Genomic DNA, 21,221 nt, shown 5'->3' on the forward strand with positions numbered 1-21,221 from the left:
GGTTTCGCGGAGCCACTCCTGTCAAGTTCGTAGTAAAAACACGTCAAGTCATAACAGCCAACATGGCGTTAGACGGAGCTGGGGCTGAAGGAGGAAACTTGACTATTTAAACAGAGAATACTCGCCGTAGGACCGCCCACTGTTCCTCTCTCAAACAGGAGGGACAGTGCTGCAGGATCATGCATTTTAATTCCTTCTGATCCAGCAAACCTTTCCCATTTGCACTCGATTCAACTAAAACTTCACAACGTTTTTCTTCTCTTTGACACCATGTGCAGATATTTGTTCCTGCAACAAGTGAGACGAGCAGATTCATGTCAAAGGAACAATTCAGCTGCAGCTTTGGAGTTTAAAGTCAGGCTTTTGGGGAAGAGAAAGCACAAAAAGATTCAACTCTGCCTCCGATGACATCAGCTCTGGAGCAGAAGCCTTCCGTCATGGTTGGCGTTGTGCCTATGGCTGTCAGACTTTGGGACTTGTGCCACATGCTGTTTTGCCTGCTTCACTGGGTGTAATTGTTAATGTGTGTCTAAAGTTTAAACAACAGATTGTGAAGCTTTCAAAAAAAAAGTGCTACAAAACTCAAGAATTGCATCCCGAGGTATTCCAAAGAATTCAACAAATGTGCATAAAACTGTACAATCCCAGGGGGTCTAACCCCCCTTCTGTGAGTGTCATCTGGATTCCTCTGCAGCATTTACCAGTAAAATGAGCAGGCCTGCCTTTCAGGCCATGCTGTTTCAATTAACCCTAGCACAGTCCTCAAAACATCTTGTGATAAATGCAGCCAGGCCATCTGTTATGTAGATGTTATCGGGTTGGGATAACACTTAATCCATAATGTGTTTATGCTGCTGTAAACTGCGCGCGGCCTTGTACGGCCCAATCCTTGAACCAAAAGCGGATTTTGATTAGACAGGAAAATAAGAAATGAGGCAAGAGAACACCCGTGTGCATAACTGCTACCAAATCCCGTTTTTAGAGACAAATCCCAGCCCAGGAGAGACAAAAGTCTGAACACAAGCCTTAAATCGTCTGTTTTCTTGGTTATTTCCACAAATAACGTTGAAAAAAGTTTCAGCTTTACGGAAAGTTCCAGTGAAGGGTTTAAGACCCTCATCCTCATTCAAAAATCCACAAGGTTTAACTAGAAAAGTTCATCATTCTCCTGCCTGTGTAGCTTTACTTTGACCATTTAAGTTTGAAAGTTTGTGTAGGTGAGCATTGTGAATGTGTGGTCACACAGTAACTACACACATCTGTGTTTGTTCCTGGATCAGGCTAAAAACACACAACGCCGAGTAGTTCATCTTAAAGCCTGGCAAATGCGGTCAATGTTTAATCAAGTAAATAAACAACAGTTAGAAGTAGGTCCTTTCAGCTTTGCTGCTTCTTTCAATAAAATATTCCATGGATAAAAACACTCGACGAGATACCAAAATGGTCCACTTTGGCATTCAAAAGCATCTCTATTGAGTGTGTTGATTCTTAAATTAAGATTATTGGTTTTACACCGATATTGTTTTGGACGATTCACGTTGACAGTTCCACTTGATTTATGACTCAAAGCATGAATTTCACGGCAGTCCCGTGAGGGTGTTATGGACCTCAAGTGTCACGAGACAGCAGCCTTTGAACTCTGCTTCTTCGTCAGCTCGGCCTGAATCTGCTGGGGGAACTGGTCCAAGTGCTTGTTCACACACTGCATGCAGAACCTCTTGGTGTAGAAGAGACTGCAGTCCTGGTAAGACAACAACAACAGAAAACTTCTGTAGTGGTCCGATTTTCAAAACAATCAAAGACTTTTCCAGTTATTTACCAGAAAATATCAACAGATTACAAGATGCTGAGGTAGGCAAGTGCTCACATACTACAGGGTGGAAATTTTACAGAGAAAACATCAGGGTGGCACACTCAGGAGAAAAAGAAACAGCTTTTCAAAAATAAACATTCACATTTAGATTTCTGTGCAAAAACAGTTTAATGACAAAAAACAGATATATTACTTAAAGAGCAAGTCACCCCAATCAACTTTCTTTTGCTGATAAAATAAATGCATGAGTGTTTAAAGAGCAAGTCACCCCCAAATCAACTTTTTTCCCCTGATGAACTAAATAAACGAGTGTCTAATCGTGCTGCAGACACGTGTAGTCAATAGTTTTGCACTTCAGTGCATTTTAGTTAAAATTTTAATTTTCTGCCTAATACTGTCAGTGTTGTGCCGTTGTCAGGTAAAAACTCTGCACTGCATTTGAATTTAAATCTGCCACCGCTATTGGCTAAGAGGTATGCTATGATGTAAACTGGTACATTATGATGTCACAATGCTGTGGTGAGACTGTGTGTGTGTGTATTTGATAGCGGCTCCGCCCTCTCGGTCTGCAAGGCAACAGCATTTGTTGCATTTTTTAAACATGAAGTGAGAGTGGAGTTAGACTCTGGTAGGGGGTGACTTGCTCTTTAATCTTGCTGTTGACACATGTAGTCAATAATTTGGCACTTTTGTGCTTCCTAGTTAAAATTTAAATATTCTGCCTAAAACTGTGTGTTGTGCCATCTTCTGGTAAAAACTCTGCACTGCATTTGCCACAGCTATTGGCTAAGAGGTACGCTATGATGTTAGCTAATACGTTATGATGTTGTCGTGAGTCTTTGTGTGTGTGTGTGTGTGTGTGTGTGTGTGTGTATTTGTTAGTGGCTCTGCCCGCTTTTTAAACAGCAAGTCACCCCCTGCCAGAGGCTTACGCCACTCCCACTTCCCGTTTGAAAAACACAATAAATGCTGTTGCCTGGCAGACCGAAAAGCCGTGTTCGAGATGAGCCAGTTCTGCGCAGATTAGATCATCGGTGATCAGCGCGCAGTGAATGCCGGTTAGATTTGTGTCCGACTTAGCACCGACTTGCTCTGATGCCATGCCTGCGTAGGCAACGATATCCTCGTGAGATCAAGGCAGCCGCAGATTTTGGAGCAAGGCGCTGCACTTGCTCTCCACCGGCTGCAAAACCTAGGGGATGATGGGAAATGTCTGGCTCTCACCTGATCTAAGATCTGATTGGTTCACATTTTGATCCAAAATCCGGTGGTAGAATGCGAAATGTTAGTTGGTCATATGTATTCTGTAACTCATGTTACATTGATGTTGAAAACTATATAGGCCGTAAAGAGAAATGTGTTTGTATCAAAGAGTTTTCTCTCGTCACATTTCCTATAAGCACACCAAAACTCTACCGCTGACAAACTTTAGTTATTATTACAGTCATATCTTCATATGCACATGTCTACAATATATGATATCCACACGTATGTGAGGATGTGTTTCAGTTGCTAACAGGCACCAGAATCAAAATTTAAAATTAAACAAGTATGAACGCTAACGCAATATCTTCATCCATCGTCACCCGCAAGCTACACGTAGGAGACTTAAAATGCCGGCATTCAGCCATTCCCCTGCTGCTTCCGTCTGCTCTCGTCTCTTCCAGGCGAGGTGCTGCTCATCTCAAACAAGGCCACACACACACACACACACACACACACACACACACACACACACACACACACACACACACACATCATATGGTACCAGCTGATGTCATAGTGTACCTCTTACCCAGTAGCGATGACAGATTTAAATTTAAATGCAGTGCAGAGTTTTTATCCAAATAGGGTGCAATACTGACAGTTTTAGGCAGAATATTGAAATTGTAACAAAGACAATAGTGCCAAATAATTGACTACACGTGTCAACAGCTTATTTATATTAGTTTATCGGCAAAAAAAAGTTGATTTGGGGGTGACTTTCTCTTTAATCAAAATCATGCCATTAATGTAGTCAAATATTGGCTTTACATGTACGCATTAAAGTAAATCTTCAGGTTTGATTTTTTTAAATTTATTTAACAGGTGAATATTCAGGGTTCTTACATTTCCACTAAAACCAAATTCAAGCTCTTTCAAGAAGTTTTCAAGATTTTCCAGCTTATTGAATTGGTGATAATTTACGCACAATTGAAAAGTTCATATGAACTCAAATTATGATTTAATTGTTATGTTATTGTGCTACAACTCATTTCAGCCAGTTCTCTAATCCGCTGACATAGATTAAATATAATTCCAGTTTACCTCAAAGAATTAGTTAACAGAATAAAATAATCTTTATAGCTTGAATATTATGATGCTGGGAGTAAAAAAATAAACTTCCACATGGGAAATCTCACACTGACTATGCTATAGCTAAGTTCAGTGACCAAAAACAAAATTGGATTTTAGAGTCCCAGATCAGTGGATCACCAACTAAGTCAATCATACTTATACTTGGTTATACATACATACATACATTATATGTGTGTATGTATATACATATATATACACATATATATATGTCGACATACATATACATATGTGTGCGTATGTGTGAATAAAATACATGCTGAAGGTTGGCTGGTCTGATCATAAATTGATTTTTTTATTCATCTTTCGTTAAAAACATTTTGTTAAAAATTCTACCTAAAAACATATTAAAGTTTATAAAATTTAAAGCAAATGTAAACACAATGTTACAGATGCTGAATATTTACGAGTGCATTTAGTATCTGCTGGTTTGGAGGATGGAGTGAACTAAGCTAGGTGCACCTTTTTATTATTTGTATGAAACAAAATAAAAGTGGCTACATGCCGTTGTTTAAGCAAAATAGTAAAAACTGTCGGAAAGTTCTAGTATGAGTTTTTAATATTGTATTTTATGAATATTTTAACAAAATGTAGCTTGTGTCCTCCAGTACCAGCCTGGCTAGCAGCTTACCGAACTGACACAGACGCACAAGCTGCACAGGCTGCAAGTCGAACCCAACACCAGAAACTTGTCCTTCTCCGGACTGAAGGGATCTTTAGTCACAAAACATTCTTCTAGCAACCTAACAGACAAACGAAAACCACATTCTGGGTAAATTATGAGCCTATTTGGCCATATTTACAGCAACAAAAGGAGTTGTAAAAACATGATTAGGCACTGGCTAGCTTCTGTTCCATTCAAACACATTAGCATTAGCATAGCTAGAAAATGACTCGTTGCTTTATTTTAACTTACACAATGGCTCTGGTGTTGGGGGGTTTCTGGCCGTAGTAAGTAAATGGGGAGCTCAACCCACACAGTTGGCATGTAAACGTTTTTTGAGGTGTTTCAATCGCTTCATCCATCGTTCACAGTAGTTTGTTCCTGATTTCACACAGGTCATCTTATTTCGTGAGTAATTAGTGCCACCAGCTGGACTGGAGGGGTACAACAACATCAACTGGATTTTGTAAGTGATTATTTTTCCGTAAAAATTTATTTGGTAGAAATGAGGGAAGAAAAACAGGCTTAATGTTTCTTAAAACTACATGCAGAGACTTGGGAAAATGTTTTCTAACCAGAGGCCAAATGTATACAGATTTGAAACCAGAACAAATAATACGGCACCTACTTACAAAAAGTACTTCTGACACATGCCTGTATTTATTGCTTACAATTATTTTATACGTTAAAGCTGTTCTTTCTCATAACCGAAATATCTTAATGAATACGCTTTTTCAAATGATGTAATGACAGCCAATTTGACTGTTTTAATAAAACAAAATAGACAAAGCTTCAAATAGTTTTAATATACAATCCAGTTAAACAAATTAAAATAACTATCCTCATTTTGTAGGTAAATCACAGCACTGCAGATCAAACTAATATATATTAACTTGGCTATTCATATTATTTATTTCACTGAAAACAACTGTAAATATACTGTGTTGTATTATACACAATATAAATATATATACAGTATTTATAATGATATGAATTTCTGTTTTATAATCAAAACACAGACAATTTAGCTTCAAAATCCTCCTTTGGTTGTGTCACATTGTGAGATTCACAAATCCCTTTCATTGCTCTTCAACTGCTTGTTAAATCTACAAACAAAAGTTTAACGCATCTCTGACATTTAATACTGGCCAGTGATAACAGTATAAAAAAGCAAAAAACATTAAGGAAAGGTAAAAATTATGCAATGGCTTTCAAATATAATATAGGATTAAAATAAATTCAGGCAATATTTTTTCTACACAAAATTCATAACAAGAAATTCTAATTTATGGCACAGATTCAGGTCTTTCATAAAATTCTGGCCTGAAAATGATAAAAGATTTGATCATCTGAATAACCTGATACAACAAAACGCAGAAGAATTTTTATCACATCCAACGATGCGCTCATGAGTTTAAAGAACATTCAGTGCATACATCTGTCATTTTAGATTATTAGCATGCATGTGCACATATTTTTTTCAAATATGGCGTTTATGACTGCTGTTGGCAGAGAGTGGCACATTTAATAAAACATCTCAACAAGAGCAACATGAGCTGCCTTTCACCCTAAACTAGACGTTAGCTCCAGTTTGTCAGTACATGTCTTTGTATATTTCTTGCAAGAGTGGGTGCAGCGACGTGTCCTCTGTCGTCTTGATTTCCTGAACCAACTGCGCATGCTCTGTGACCAACTCACGGAGGTCAGCCAGTTTCTGCAGGAGTCTGGGGAAGAGGAAGGTGTCATCTGGGTGGTTGGCCAGCAGGTGGCATCGCAGTGCTTGGACAATGTTCTCCTGAAGCTTCTCCACCTTGGGCACATCCACCAACCCTGGACGGTCTAAGGAAGAGAAATCAGCTCCTTTAAAATCAATATGTAATCTCTTTTTATTCTTTTAGATCATATAAAAATGTATGTTACCTCCACAGCAGATAATAGCAGCCACAAAAATGGCCAGATCACTATCGTCCAGGTCTAATGAGTTGAACCTTGTTGCAAACTGGAATTTCGGTTCCATCATGTCGCTCAACGGGCGCCGGAGGCTTTTGAGGAACTCACGGGTGATGAATCCTCCACCACGTGCCACAAGGAGGCCATCTTTGTTCATACATGACGCCAGAAGGGTGAAAAGGACTTCATAAACAGCATATTTTAGGAGAGTCACCTTAGGATAAAGAACAAGGACACAGTAGAAAATAAATCATTTACCACCTGTGAAAGGGTGGACAGGACACTGCAACTACAGTAATACTACCTGATCATTCAAGTCTAAACTCTGGAAGCCTGGAACAGCTTTGGCGAACTCCGTCAGCTCCGTGACCGTCTCCACTGATGTACTCTGGCAGCAGTGGAAGAGTCTGGCTTCAGCCTTCCTCTGCTGGAGCTCCTCACAGACCAAAGGGGAAATCACCAGTCCAGCTTGAAGGTCCCTCTCAGGGTCCAAACACTCACCCTTAACCATGTGGACTGCCAACGTCCTCTCAGCCAGCTGGAATGTCTCCATGTCGTGAATGACAAAAGGCTGCTGGTAGAGATGGAGAACACCAACACGATAAGTCAGGGTGGAGACTTTGAATAAATAATGTCAGAATTGAATTTTATTGTGTTTCTTTGTACCGGATTGCTGGTTTTCCCAGTTAGTATGAGACGTGCTTGCGCCTTGCTCATGTGGAAGTTCTTGACGTAGGCTTCATGGATCTGCTTGACAAGGACCTTGTGATCAGGCTCCACAGGGCTGTCCACTCCCTTCTCCACCACTTTACTCTCTTCTTTGAGCTTCAGCTTCTCTGCATGGGGCATCCGACCAAACCGGATGGCTGATACATAAAACACTCACCGTTAGAATCCAGTGGCAGAGATTAGTTTAATTCACAAAAACACTACTGAAAAAAAAATTCTAAGAAAGTAAAAAATGCAAAAAAAATTTTTGACATTTTATCTTTCTTTTTGTCTATAAAGAAAAAAAATTCTCTAGAAAAACAAATGACTTAAAATAAGGTAAATGTTCTTAAATTGGATCCAAATTTCCTCATTTTGAGTAAAAAAATCTTTCAGTAGGGTTAGCAAAATTTGCTTGGCTAGAAAATTTAAAACAAGCAAAAAAATGCCATTTTTGGTTCTTTTTTTAAAACACAGAAAAGGTTTCTTTTGCTTGCTGACAGTTTTGTTTGCGACTGCAAACTTCCTCAGAGCTGACACTGATGGTGGCGTCACTTCCTACTCCATTTATCCGTGGGCAGCAGAGGACGTTGTCGATGACGCAATCCCATGCACGATCCAATGTGTAAACCCCATCATCTCTGTTCATGGTCCCACATCCACGTCTCATTATCTCTATAGGTTCCTTTATCCATATTTTGTATTTCTGTTGTTCGGTGTTTATGATCCTCATGTTGTCCCAGTCCATTATATGGTTTTCTCTTGTGCAGTCTGTTACGACTGACTTCTTTATTGTGCTTTCTGCTTCTTGTTTCGCTGCTCTTGTGTGTTTTCGACTTGCCTCTTTCTCGCACTCCTTTCTATGATCTATTGTTCGTGTGTTGAGTTGGCGTCCGATTTCTCCTATGTATGTTTTATTGCAGACTTTGCATGGGATTTCGTAAACGACTCCACACTTATGTCCTGCTGGCATCTTGTCTTTTGGGTGTCCTAGTCTGTTTCTAACTGTTGTGTATGGTTTTGTTGGTGTGTTTATGTTGTGTTTTTTCATTGTTGCCGTTATTGTTTCTGTTATGCCTTTGATGGTAAGGTTGTCACTGGTTTTTGTTCTTGTCTTTCTGGGTTTCTGGTTCTATGCTTAGGTTGTTCTTTTCTTTCTGTTGTTGTTTGTAGCTTTCCTTTGTTTATGGCCCATGTCGGGTATCCACAGGTCTTTAAAGCGTGTTGTATGAGTTTGTCCTCTTGTTTACGGTCTCTTTCTTTTGTTATCACGTTTGCTCGGTGATATAATGTTCTGATTACTGACATTTTTATTTATTTATTTATTTTACCGTGTCCTGTCTGGCTGTGAAGCAAACAGAATTGATGTCTGAATGCTGGTGACAAGCCTTATGGATTTACTCTCAGGTGGAGCATCAAAGCGTCTGCTTTTAATGTCACGCCTGATACTTAAAACTTTATTGTTATTGTTTTTGAATGCTTTTTAATTCCGACCAGACACGGAGACAGAGGTGAAAAAGAAAGGAAGAGAATCTGCTGACCCTAACCTGCAGAAAGAGAAGAAAAAACAAAACAAAAACAAAAAACAAAAAAAAAATGAGACACAACAACAATACAACAAGATCAAGCTATAACTGCGTCAACTTGATGAAGAAATATAGTCAACATTGTTTAACTGAACAATCACACGATAATAAATCACAGTGCACTAAGTGCCCACCATAGCCTTAAGACCTGTGTTGAATGTGCCCAAGTCCATACTTATGAGAAAACATTGTGAGCACCTGTGTGTACACGCGCTTGTTTATGTAAGGTTTCTCTATAGGAGCGTCCAATAGAGTGTGAGGGGCCACAGATCTGCCCCCTAAAGATGTGCAGGAGACAGAGGGAGCTCCAAGTCCCAGAGATCCAGGAGTTACCCCAGAGCACAGGAACTCCAGGGAGACTGCAACCAAAAAAGCCCCCGCTCCCCTCGAGAGGCGCAGAGGATCGCCCCGGGGGGCCACAACCAGCAGCCGGCAGAGTCCCGGGAGATATCGGCGGCAAGCCCACAGGTCCGCCCGCAGCCTCCCACCCCCTAGCCGGCCGAGCCCGGGACCCAATGACCCGGGACCCAGGGGCGATCACCCCCGCCGGGGACCCAGCAGAGCCCAGGGACCCAGACCCCACCAGGCAGCCACCGGGATTGGTCAGGCAGATGCCAAAAATCTTAAACTCCCTGACCAGAGAGCCACGACCCAGGCAGACCAAGGCACCACACTTCACACCAGGTGTGGCAGGGAGAGGGGAGACGAAGATCTATATCATCAAAAGAAGTCTCAGGAGAAGGGAGGAGTCAAAGGCCCCACCTGACACATACAGTTATACACAAACACAGTCACACACTCCCTCCCTCATGCTCACACATACATACAACCAAAGACTTACAAAAATGCACGCCGGACACCCACTCATGCTCCCCATACACACCCTACTCACTCTGGTCCCGGTACTGCTGCACATGGGGTACAACCATCACCGGTTCCAAGAGTTCGACCCTTTCTGCTGGGGTGCTGATGAGCAGGCTCCCCCGCCCAACGCTGAGCACAGCAATCCACCACCCCAGACCCCAACCGGACGGCCGGATCTCCCTCCTAGCCTCCAGCCCCAGGAAGCCAAGCGACAACAGAGGTGTGCTAAGACCCCTAGTCTCCCTCCGTCTGCTCCAATATGGTGCTAGTGAGTGTTGATGAGGGGTGGTGAGCGGGCAGTGCAGGCATCGTCTGGCCTATGCCAGCTGATGCCACCACACCACACCACTTGCGCCCACAGCCCTCAGTGTCTAAGTGCAGTTTAAAATTGGAAGTGGGCACCGGCACTTGGGATGAGGCTGAGAAATCCCCCTGCCAAATGCCGTTGGATGTGCTCACTCCCAAGGCCCTAAGTGTGTGTTTGCATGGAATGTCGTTGGTGGAAGTGTTTAAGGTGCAGATAAAACTGGGGGGCAGGTTGCCACAGGAATGCGGAAATGGGGTCCATACCCACACTCCCTGACTTGTTCACCCCACAAGGTCCTATGTGCATGTTTGTGTGATGATGTTAGGGAGCAGGAGAAGAGAAATGTGTGGGGATGGGGAGGAATGGCTGGTTGGGCTTAGCCCTCCAGGGAGCCAGCTCCCCCACTGGCCCCAATAGGCACCTCTGTTGTCAAAATGCCACCCAGGGCATGGAGACCCCAGCCCATCCTGCCAGGGCCCAAAGCAGCAGCATCACAGAGCCTCACAGAGTCCGAGGGCACCAACCCAGCCCCACCCCAGCAGAATATCTACGCCCATCCCTGCATTTGCACAACTTCCGGACTATAAAAGACATAGGACATCCAGGTAAGGTTGGGCCCTCCCCTCCTGGACTTCCCCCCTCCCCTGTGATGGGACAGCAGAGGAGCCAAGGTCTACCCGAGGCCCCTGAACCCGAGTCAGGCACTGCTGCATGTTCCTGCCTTCTCCCTGGCAGCATACATTTCAGGACCCGACCCCCAAGGACCCACCCAGATCCCCCACGGGGCCCCCAGGCTCCCACCCAGAGCCGCCCAGGGGCAATGCAGTCGCCGGGCGGTAACCCATGGCCACCGCCAAGTCCTCCAAGGGGCCCCACTCACAACTGCCAGTAGTCCAACCCCCGAGGCAACCCAAGCACCTCCAGAGGGGGGCAACGGCCCTCCAGTCCCAGACACCCCCATTGAACCCACCTCCAAGGAACGTCTAGATACTCCAAACTCAGACCCTCCACCCCCTCACCCACATCATCCCGCAGGACAATATCAATGGTCCCCCGTCATCGCTATGTGATGGAACCGATCAAAGGAGCCCAGAGAGATTGATTTGAAGTGGAAGCAGAGGCTATATCAAGTGTAATATGATCTAACAAAAGATTCTATACTGGTTGATGCAAAGAGTATCTCTATTTTTCCAATTCAAGAGGACAGTTTTCTTAGCGATGCATATGGCAGTCAGAACCACGTGAGCCAAAGATGTTTCAATCAGGACATCGTCCAGTTTTCCCAGTAAACAAAGAGAGGGGGAGGTTGGGATATGACATTTCAGACACTTTGACAGGTCTTCACATACTCTACACCAGAATTCCTGGACAAGTGGACAGGACCACAGTGTGTGAATGTAATTGTCAGGAATGTTGTTTGTGCAGTGTGTACAGGTGTCAGATGACACAAACCCCATCTTGAACATCCGGTGACCTGTATAGTGTACTCTGTGTAGAATTTTGTACTGAATTAATTGTAAATTGGAGTGTCTGATCATTTGAAAAGTTTTTAAACAAGTTTGGGACCAGAAGTTCTGGTCAAAGCTGACTGATAGATCCACCTCCCATTTTTCAATAGGGATTGCTATTCTATCGTCTATTTTGGACAGTGTCTTATATACTTTAGACAGTAGTTTGGGGGGTTTGAGATTATAGAAGTCTAATACCCTTGGTGGTGTTTGTAATTCTATTTTATTGAGCTAAAATTTTTGTTTGACTTCAGATTTAATTTGGTGGTATTCTAAAAAGCTATTCTTATCTATTCCAAATTGGGAGACTATTCTATTAAATGGGATGAAGTCCAATCCTTCCTATAGGATTCCTTTATTTTTCCAGTCCGGAAGTTTCATCATTTTATTATTTTGCAAAATATCAAGATTATTCCAGATAGGTGTGCGTCTGCATGGTACTAGTGAAGACTCAGTCATTTTTAGATACTCCCACCATGCTGTCAGAGAGGTGTTGATACTAATACTTTTGAAGCCTTCATGTTTTCTTATGCTTGAGCTAATAAATGGTAAGTCTGAAAGCTCTATCGTATTGCAAAGTGTCGGTTCTATATCTAACCAGGACTCATCTAGTGGGTTATCTTGCAACCATCTTGGTATATATTGCAGCCTGTTGGCTAAGAAATAATAATAAAAGATGGGTAGATCCAGTCCTCCTCCGTCTTTGGTCTTCTGAAGCGTTTTCAAGCTAATTCGTGGGGGACAAAATCAGATCACTGACATTTTGTGTATGGTGGGGTGTTCTGATGTCCATAATAAATATTGGTCTGTGTGTGTTGGTTTTCTATATGTGTTTATGTTTAGGGTCCCGTCGGTCTGTCTGGTTATTTTCATGTCCATAAATGCTATACTGCCTTCTGTTTCCGACTCATATGTGAACTTTGTTACCTGTGTCGTCAATGTTATTCAAGTGTTGTGTTTGTGTTTCTGTTTGTCCTTTTGGTGTGATTTCCAGTATGTCATCTACGTAGTGTTTCCATAAATTTATTTTGCAGTTTGGGGGGGCAGAGGCTATGGCTTTTTGTTCTAGGTCTTCCATGAAAAACCCGCACAGGGTGGCTGATAACGAGTAGGAAATGACACCACCATCAGCATCAGCTCTGACGAAGTTTGCAGCCGTGATTGAAACTGTCAGCAAGCAAGGTAAAAAGAAACCTTTTCTGTTTTAAAAAATAATAAAATAAAATAAAATACAATAAACCAAAAATGGAATTAGAAATTAGACACAGCAAGAACGTACCAAAGAAGCAAAAAAACTGTTTTATCAAATTTTAAGTTTTAAGATTTCTAGGGTTAGGGTTAGAACATTTACCATGTTATCTAAAGAATTATTTATTTTCTATATAAACTAAAAATAAGAAAAATGTCTAAATATGAGGATTTTTCTTCACTTTCTTAGAAATTAATTTTTGCCTTAGGAGTCAGAACAATGTCAGTGACATTAGTTCAAAGCAAGTCGAAAACACAGCAAAAAAATGATTACACTGTCATTCTCCAAACAAGATCTTTAAAGGTGTCGATCACTGATAAACCTGGCAATACCTGAAATACAATCGGTCAAACTGAGTTGCACATGTAGGCTGAATGTGAAAAAAATTCTTAAACCCCCATTGCCTGCATTAACCACAGAAAGGAAATCAGACAGGAAAATGACAGTCAGAAAAAGCCAGTTGCTTCTACGTCTCTGGGAAAATTAGCATTCATGGCGTTGCCCATCTTGGTTTGCGACCGCGGGAAAAAGAGAGCAGAGTGTGTCTCTGCAAGTAGAAGTTATCCACTAGCAATATCAACTCTACTCAACATGCTTTAACATGTTCAGGCTTTTTATCTGTAGCAAAAATACATCAATGTTGCATTTTTTACCCAAGAAAGTAGAGCGAATGTAGGCAGTGGAAGAGTTGTATTGTTGTTAGCCAATCAGAGGTAATATGTTTGTATATCATGAATACAGGGAGTGCAGAATTATTAGGCAAATGAGTATTTTGTCCACATCATCCTCTTCATGCACGTTGTCTTACTCCAAGCTGTATAGGCTCGAAAGCCTACTACCAATTAAGCATATTAGGTGATGTGCATCTCTGTAATGTGAAGGGGTGTGGTCTAATGACATCAACACCCTATATCAGGTGTGCATAATTGTTAGGCAACTTCCTTTCCTTTGGCAAAATGGGTCAAAAGAAGGACTTGACAGGCTCAGAAAAGTCAAAAATAGTGAGATATCTTGCAGAGGGATGCAGCAGTCTTAAAATTGCAAAGCTTCTGAAGCGTGATCATCGAACAATCAAGCGTTTCATTCAAAACAGTCAACAGGGTCGCAAGAAGCTTGTGGGAAAACCAAGGCGCAAAATAACTGCCCATGAACTGAGAAAAGTCAAGCGTGCGGCTGCCAAGATGCCACTTGCCACCAGTTTGGCCATATTTCAGAGCTGCAACATCACTGGAGTGCCCAAAAGCACAAGGTGTGCAATACTCAGAGACATGGCCAAGGTAAGAAAGGCTGAAAGACAACCACCACTGAACAAGACACACAAGCTGAAACGTCAAGACTGGGCCAAGAAATATCTCAAGACTGATTTTTCTAAGGTTTTATGGACTGATGAAATGAGAGTGAGTCTTGATGGGCCAGATGGATGGGCCCGTGGCTGGATTGGTAAAGGGCAGAGAGTTCCAGTCTAGCCAGCAAGGTGGAGGTGGAGTACTGGTTTGGGCTGGTATCATCAAAGATGAGCTTGTGGGGCCTTTTCGGGTTGAGGATGGAGTCAAGCTCAACTCCCAGTCCTACTGCCAGTTTCTGGAAGACACCTTCTTCAAGCAGTGGTACAGGAAGAAGTCTGCATCCTTCAAGAAAAACATGATTTTCATGCAGGACAATGCTCCATCACACACGTCCAAGTACCCCACAGCGTGGCTGGCAAGAAAGGGTATGGAAGAAGAAAAACTAATTGACATGGCCTCCTTGTTCACCTGATCTGAACCCCATTGAGAACCTGTGGTCCATCATCAAATGTGAGATTTACAAGGAGGGAAAACAGTACACCTCTCTGAACAGTGTCTGGGAGGCTGTGGTTGCTGCTGCACGCAATGTTGATGGTGAACAGATCAAAACACTGACAGAATCCATGGATGGCAGGCTTTTGAGTGTCCTTGCAAAGAAAGGTGGCTATGTTGGTCGCTGATTTGTTTTTGTATTGTTTTTGAATGTCAGAAATGTATATTTGGGAATGTGGAGATGTTATATTGGTTTCAATGGTAAAAATAAATAATTGAAATGGGTATATATTTGTTTTTTGTTAAGTTGCCTAATAATTATGCACAGTAATAGTCACCTGCACACACAGATATCCCCCTAAAATAGCTAAAACTAAAAACAAACTAAAAACTACTTCCAAAAACATTCAGCTTTGATATTAATGAGTTTTTTTTGGGTTCATTGAGAACATGGTTGTTGTTCAATAATAAAATTATTCCTCAAAAATACAACTTGCCTAATAATTCTGCACTCCCTGTATTAATGAGTCAGACTCCTACTCCTTTAGTGACGAATCACTCCTGTAGACACTAAGGAAGGCTGGGGAGATGTTTCAGCTGTTAGATTAAGGTGTTAAAAAGATGAATGCACAGCAAGGTATTGCTTTTGGTTCTACAAACTGACACTAGGGGGTGCTAAAATCAAGCCAAAACTACCTAATTCTTCTTTAGAGGAAACAAACATACTGCTGGGTAGTTTGGTATTGTGGTTTGTACTATACTGAACATAGACCAAAGGCAGCTGTCTGCGGAGCGCAGAGAGAACCTTATAGACACCAACGCTTAAAGCTTTAAGGACATCTACATGCAGATCCTTGTTCCTGTGACCACAGTCAGCGTCAGAAAGTTTAGGTTTGTGGGACTGTAGACAACCTCCTAAGGTGTGTATGCAATAGGAAATCCAACCCCATGTGGGTCAGATAGAATGCATGGATGGAACAAAAAAAAAAAAACGAAAATCAACCAGAGTCATTCAAGATGAACTCCAAGAAAAAAAAGTGTGTAATTTTCTGAACCTCACATGTCACGTTTAGAACCACAATGAATTCAATGGAAGAAGACCAAAAACAACACCACTACTGAAAGAAAAAATACAAAATAGGGCTGCAATTCACCAAAATTCAAGCTTGTGGGAGAATGTCCCCTGAAATAAGACACACTGGATCGTTTCCCAAAGCACATCAGCTCCATGTAAAAGTAGTCTTTCAAAGAAAATAACTCTGTATCTACTGTAAAACACGGAGGATCGGTTCTGCTCTGGGGCTGCTTTGTTGCATGTTGCACCAGGAACCTGAAATCTGTGCAAGGGTCCAATAAAGTCCTAAGGCATCCTGGAGGGTAACATACTGCCCTGAGTGAGAAAGCTTGGTCATGGGACCTCCAACAGGATAATGACCCGAACATCAAAAATGAGAAAAACACTGAAACATTCTTAAATGCTGTTCATAAGCCTCAAACCTAATCCTGTTGAACGATCTAAAGATTACGGAGACATCACTGATTTATTTTTGTTTTGTTCCTTTATTTTGACAAAGATACCAACAAACGTGTCTAACTCGGTAAACATTTACATCTCAACAAATCTGAATGTTATGAAAAGGATTGTTTTTGTCACTCGTTTCAGAAAGTGAAACTCATTAATGATGCAGATTCATGAAAATATTTCAAGTCTTGATTTCCTGTAATTTTGGTGATTCTGGCTGCAGAGAAAGTCTGTTCTATATTACTTATCTTGCTCTGCCTGCAGCAGGAGGCCGGTTTAACAAACCCAATGACCCTTGAACAGGCCAGATGTTGCTTTATGTGTTCGGACCTTCTAAATGTCGGGCCTGCTCCAGCAGAGCGATATATAAATACACACACAGTTTAAAGCATGTTGAGCTGGAACTAAATCACACACACAGGAGGATCTTAGAGCTCATGACAGAAATATTGTCAGCAGGATTGTGTACGAATGACAAAAAACACATTTTAAGTGAATTCAGAGGTTTTATAAAAGGCCTTTATGGCATACTAACTGTAGGTAATGCAAGCTAATGTTAAGTTTAAATTACTTTAGGATCGTTAGGATCTGCTGCTTCCAAAATGTCACACTGGCCATTACAGTTTAATAATTAAGTCTGTGATCAGCTTGCTACCATTAGCATTATGGGGAAAAAACATAACATAAATTGTAAAAGTTAAAAACAAGATGAATCTTTATAACCTACCAAAAAATAAAAATCACCGATCTTGGTCAATCACATGGAGAAAATGTATATTTTTAAAGTATTGTTTTAAATATTTGGATTAAATTTTATGTTTTTATTAAACCTCCCGTTTCTGTTTACTGGTTAGTTGGCCAGATGAGTTCACTACCAAATAAGGTGCTTTCTTACCTTACTCGGACTTAAAACCCAAAACTACACTAAGAGACAACAGGTACTGTGACAGTAATTAAGATGTTATTTTAATAAAGCTACAATGACAAATATGGAAGACAAATGAGCTTCTAGCATTTTTCCATGCCTCTTGACGTTATAACATGTTTATGTTTATTTATTTGGCAGACAGTTTTATCCAAAGCGGCGTACAACTTTTAACACATAGGTCACGTTGTGTTCTGTGGGGGAACCGGAGTACTCGGAGGAAACTCACGCCTACATGGGGAGAACATGCAACTCCACGCAGAAAGGCCGCAGCCGAGTTTCGAACCTGCAACCTTCTTGCTGCGAGGAAACAGTGCTAACAACTGCGCCACCATGCAGCATTGTATAGCTATAAAAATATTGTGGAGATTAAAAAAAACATTTCATTAAGTGGTTCTCTCGCATTTTTCTAAAAACCTCCACCAATAACGTAAAAGCAACTATGAACCATCCGGTCTCATCAGGCTGCTGCAATTCCCTGGGTCCTCCATTCATTACACACTCACATATTCAGCAACAGAACACCACTGGTGTGAGAAGTTCTCTGCTCTATAATATCAGAGAAGGAGAAACAGCCGGCTGCTACCACTTCAACTTTAGTACAAACTACAAGAGTCATCGTACCCCCACCATTTAAAGTCATAGACAACAATACGTTTGGACCTGGACTGATGTTTAGCACCATCTCGTTTTGTGGGTTTCTAGTCTCAGTAGCCCTTTTTACAAGACACACCATGCTGTCAAATCAGCGTAATATTACAGCAATGGTGTGTCTTATAAACGCGCCATGCCAGCATGGCGTTGCGCACATTTTTCGGCATTTGTTCCGCCACACTTGGTAGTAATAGTACGGTAATGGTCTGTCTTATAAATGGCGATTTAACTCAGGCAAAACTGCAAATTTTAGTTTTATTTGTCATTTGATAATTTTTCTGCGCAAAGTTCATCGATTGAACAAATAAAGTTACAATATAGAGAATAAATAGAAAAAAAAATTTCTCACCCTGAGACTACATTCATAAATATCAGCTGGGTTTGTTCCAGGCATGAAAACCTGCATTTCCAGTAAGAACAGCAAATAAGTGAGTAACTACCTGCTGTTGTTTGGGTTGGGTCAGAACCATCCGAGACTTCTGTATCTTTATCTCTGATCAAATGCAGGAAACTTAGTTTCATGGTAAAGTCCTCAGATGTGAAATTAAATGGTAAGAAAGTATCCAAATTTGTTCTGTGTCGGTTATCCAATCCCATTATTTGGTTTGCTTTTGAACACAGAGTAGCAGACATTTGTTTTTACCTTCTTTGCTGAAAAGTAAGCAAGCTGGCAGAAAAACTGAGACGAAGTGACGCCACCAACATCTGCGATGCTCTGAAAAAAGCTATACAGGTCCTCCTCAAAAAATTAGCATATTGTGATAAAGTTCATTATTGTCTGTAATGTACTGATAAACATTAGACATTCATATATATTAGATTCATTACGCACAGCTGAAGTAGTTCAAGCCTTTTATTGTTTCTAATAGTGATGATTTTGGTATACAGCTCATGAAAACCCAAAATTCCTATCTAAAAAAATTAGTATATTTCATCCAACCAATAAAAGAAAAGTGTTTTTAATACAAAAACGTCAACCTTCAAATAATTATGTTCATTTATGCATTCAATACTTGGTCGGGAATCCTTTTGCAGAAATGACTGCTTCAATGCGGCGTGGCATGGAGGCAATCAGCCTGTGGCACTGCTGAGGTGTTATGGAGGCCCAGGATGCTTCGATAGCGGCCTTAAGCTCATCCAGAGTGTTGGATCTTGCGTCTCTCAACTTTCTCTTCACAATATCTCACAGATTCTCTATGGGGTTCAGGTCTGGAGAGTTGGCAGGCCAATTGAGCACAGTAACACCATGGTCAGTAAACCATTTACCAGTGGTTTTGGCACTGTGAGCAGGTGCCAGGTTGTGCAGAAAAATGAAATCTTCATCTCCATAAAGCTTTTCAGCAGATGGAAGCATGAAGTGCTCCAAAATCTCCTGATAGCTAGCTGCATTGACCCTGCCCTTGATAAAACACAGTGGACCAACACCAGCAGCTGACATGGCACCCCAGGCCATCACTGACTGTGGGTACTTGACACTGGACTTCAGGCATTTTGGCATTTCCCTCTGCCCAGTCTTCCTCCAGACTCTGGCACCTTGATTCCTGAATGACATGCAAAATTTGCTTTCATCCGAAAAAAGTACTTTGGACCACTGAGCAACAGTCCAGTGCTACTTCTCTGTAGCCCAGGTCAGGCGCTTCTGACGCTGTTTCTGGTTCAAAAGTGGCTTGACCTGGGGAATGCGGCACCTATAGCCCATTTCCTGCACACGCCTGTACACGGTGGCTCTGGATGTTTCTACTCCAGGCTCAGTCCACAGCTTATGCAGGTCCCCCAAGGTCTGGAATCGGTCCTTCTCCGCAATCTTCCTCAGGGTCCGGTCACTAGGGCTGTCGCGATTGAGGAATTCCCCCTGCGGTGATTCAGGGTGGCTTAATATTGCGGTGTGCGATATTATTGCAGCATTTTCTTTTTATTGCAGTACTATCTAAACATAATGTTTACACATTTAAAAAAGGTTAAAAATTGCCGTGCCTTCTTTTATAACACTTTACTGAATGCAGATCAAAGGGCAGTAACAACACAAATCGCAGTAACGTTTGTTTCTCCGACAGTCAGAGTCCGACTGAACTTAAAAACAACAAAATTCAGGAGAAGGTTAAACTTTTAAATGCAAATTTGGCTGCAGCATCTAACAAATAAGAAACAAGTCCCCATTTTGTTTAGTTGTTTAAAATCAAGCATAAAAAATTACATGTACCGGGCACGGGGCACTATCATTTCACTTTCACACACACGAATGACAGTGAATTATAGCTCAGTCACGTACTTGTTACCTACAAGGAAAACCAGCATGTTAACCATATACGGTTTGAGAGAGGATCTGAGAGGGGTGGCAACATTTCCAGCAACACTGAAAACCCTCTCGGATGGTGCGCTCGTTGCACTAACTCACACGTACTTGCGTGCGACTGGCGAGCAAAGGGAGTCTCTCCCGGTTGTTGCTCCACCATGTCAGGGGGGTTTCTTTAGGGTCGATGCATTCCTCCTGCAGGTAGCGAGTGAGCTCCAGCTCAGCTCAAACTCTTCAGGACGGTTGCAGAAGCAGTGCTTGTCCGGGACTTCAGGAGGTCTCCGAGCTTTTATTTATTTATTTATTTTTGCCGCTGGTGGCAGCTCTGTCTCGGCCAAGGACTCTGGCTGCGCAGCAGCTGATGTACTGAAAACCAACGTGCTCCCAAAGGAGCGAAGTAACGTTTCGTTTTGATACAGCCATCCTTCTCAACATGTATCATTGAGTTGAATCAAGTTCAGTAATAGCGGTGGCCCATGATGCAGCGCGGTGGGTTTCTTCATATTGCGATATTTCATTTTTGCGGTTACCGTGACAGCCCTACCGGTCACCTCTTCTCGTTGTGCAGCGTTTTCTGCCTCGCTTTCTCCTTCCCACAGACTTCCCGCTGAGGTGCCTTGATACAGCACTCTGGGAACAGCCTATTCGTTCAGAAATTTCTTTCTGTGTCTTACCCTCTTGCTTGAGGGTGTCAATGATGGCCTTCTGGACAGCAGTCAGGTCGGCAGTCTTACCCATGATTGCGGATTTGAGTAATGAACCAGGCTGGGAGTTTTTAAAAGCCTCAGGAATCTTTTGCAGGTGTTTAGAGTTAATTAGTTGATTCAGATGATTAGGTTAATAGCTCGTTTAGAGAACCTTTTCATGAAATGCTAATTTTTTTATAGGAATTTTGGGTTTTCATGAGCTGTATGCCAAACTCATCAGTATTAGAAACAATAAAAGGCTTGAACTACTTCGGGTGTGTGTAATGAATCTAATATATATGGAAGTCTAATGTTTATCAGTACATTACAGACAATAATGAACTTCATCACAATATGAT

The 21,221-nt window shown here is 41.7% G+C and overlaps 2 protein-coding genes across 3 annotated transcripts in view; both read right to left on the bottom strand.

The window, feature by feature from the left end:
* Positions 1-1,305: 1,305 nt before the first annotated feature.
* On the bottom strand, positions 1,306-5,271 carry cdpf1 (cysteine rich DPF motif domain containing 1). Its single transcript, XM_015957099.3, has 3 exons — positions 5,085-5,271; positions 4,800-4,911; positions 1,306-1,741 (listed from the first exon to the last, which is right to left on the bottom strand). The coding sequence occupies exons 1-3, from the start codon at positions 5,192-5,194 to the stop codon at positions 1,616-1,618; spliced, it is 348 nt and encodes a 115-aa protein (XP_015812585.2). The 5' UTR covers positions 5,195-5,271; the 3' UTR covers positions 1,306-1,615.
* An 887-nt stretch (positions 5,272-6,158) lies between these two features.
* Positions 6,159-21,221, bottom strand: part of pparaa (peroxisome proliferator-activated receptor alpha a) — a 31,332-nt gene continuing 16,269 nt past the window's right edge. The window contains exons 5-8 of one of the 2 annotated variants that reach the window (XM_054740062.2): positions 7,449-7,648; positions 7,087-7,353; positions 6,753-6,996; positions 6,159-6,671 (exon numbers count right to left, since the gene is read on the bottom strand). In XM_054740062.2, coding sequence (XP_054596037.1) covers positions 6,427-6,671; positions 6,753-6,996; positions 7,087-7,353; positions 7,449-7,648 — 956 coding nt within the window. In that variant the 3' untranslated portion in view covers positions 6,159-6,426. Of the gene's footprint in view, positions 6,672-6,752; positions 6,997-7,086; positions 7,357-7,448; positions 7,649-21,221 lie in introns of both variants that reach the window. The other variant, XM_054740058.2, reaches the window with a different exon arrangement.

This window comes from Nothobranchius furzeri, chromosome 1 (assembly GCF_043380555.1).
Source record: "Nothobranchius furzeri strain GRZ-AD chromosome 1, NfurGRZ-RIMD1, whole genome shotgun sequence".
NCBI classification, from domain to species: domain Eukaryota; kingdom Metazoa; phylum Chordata; class Actinopteri; order Cyprinodontiformes; family Nothobranchiidae; genus Nothobranchius; species Nothobranchius furzeri.

What these genes read in the sequence shown, in the direction of transcription:
- cdpf1 (XM_015957099.3), bottom strand. Translation starts at nt 5,194, where the DNA reads ATGGATGAAGCGATTGAAACACCTCAAAAAACGTTTACATGCCAACTG. An exon ending in CCCAACACCAGAGCCATTGT is followed by an intron (nt 4,912 to 5,084) that starts GTAAGTTAAAAT and finishes TTTGTCTGTTAG; the next exon opens with GTTGCTAGAAGAATGTTTTG. An exon ending in TGTGCGTCTGTGTCAGTTCG is followed by an intron (nt 1,742 to 4,799) that starts GTAAGCTGCTAG and finishes TTGTCTTACCAG; the next exon opens with GACTGCAGTCTCTTCTACAC.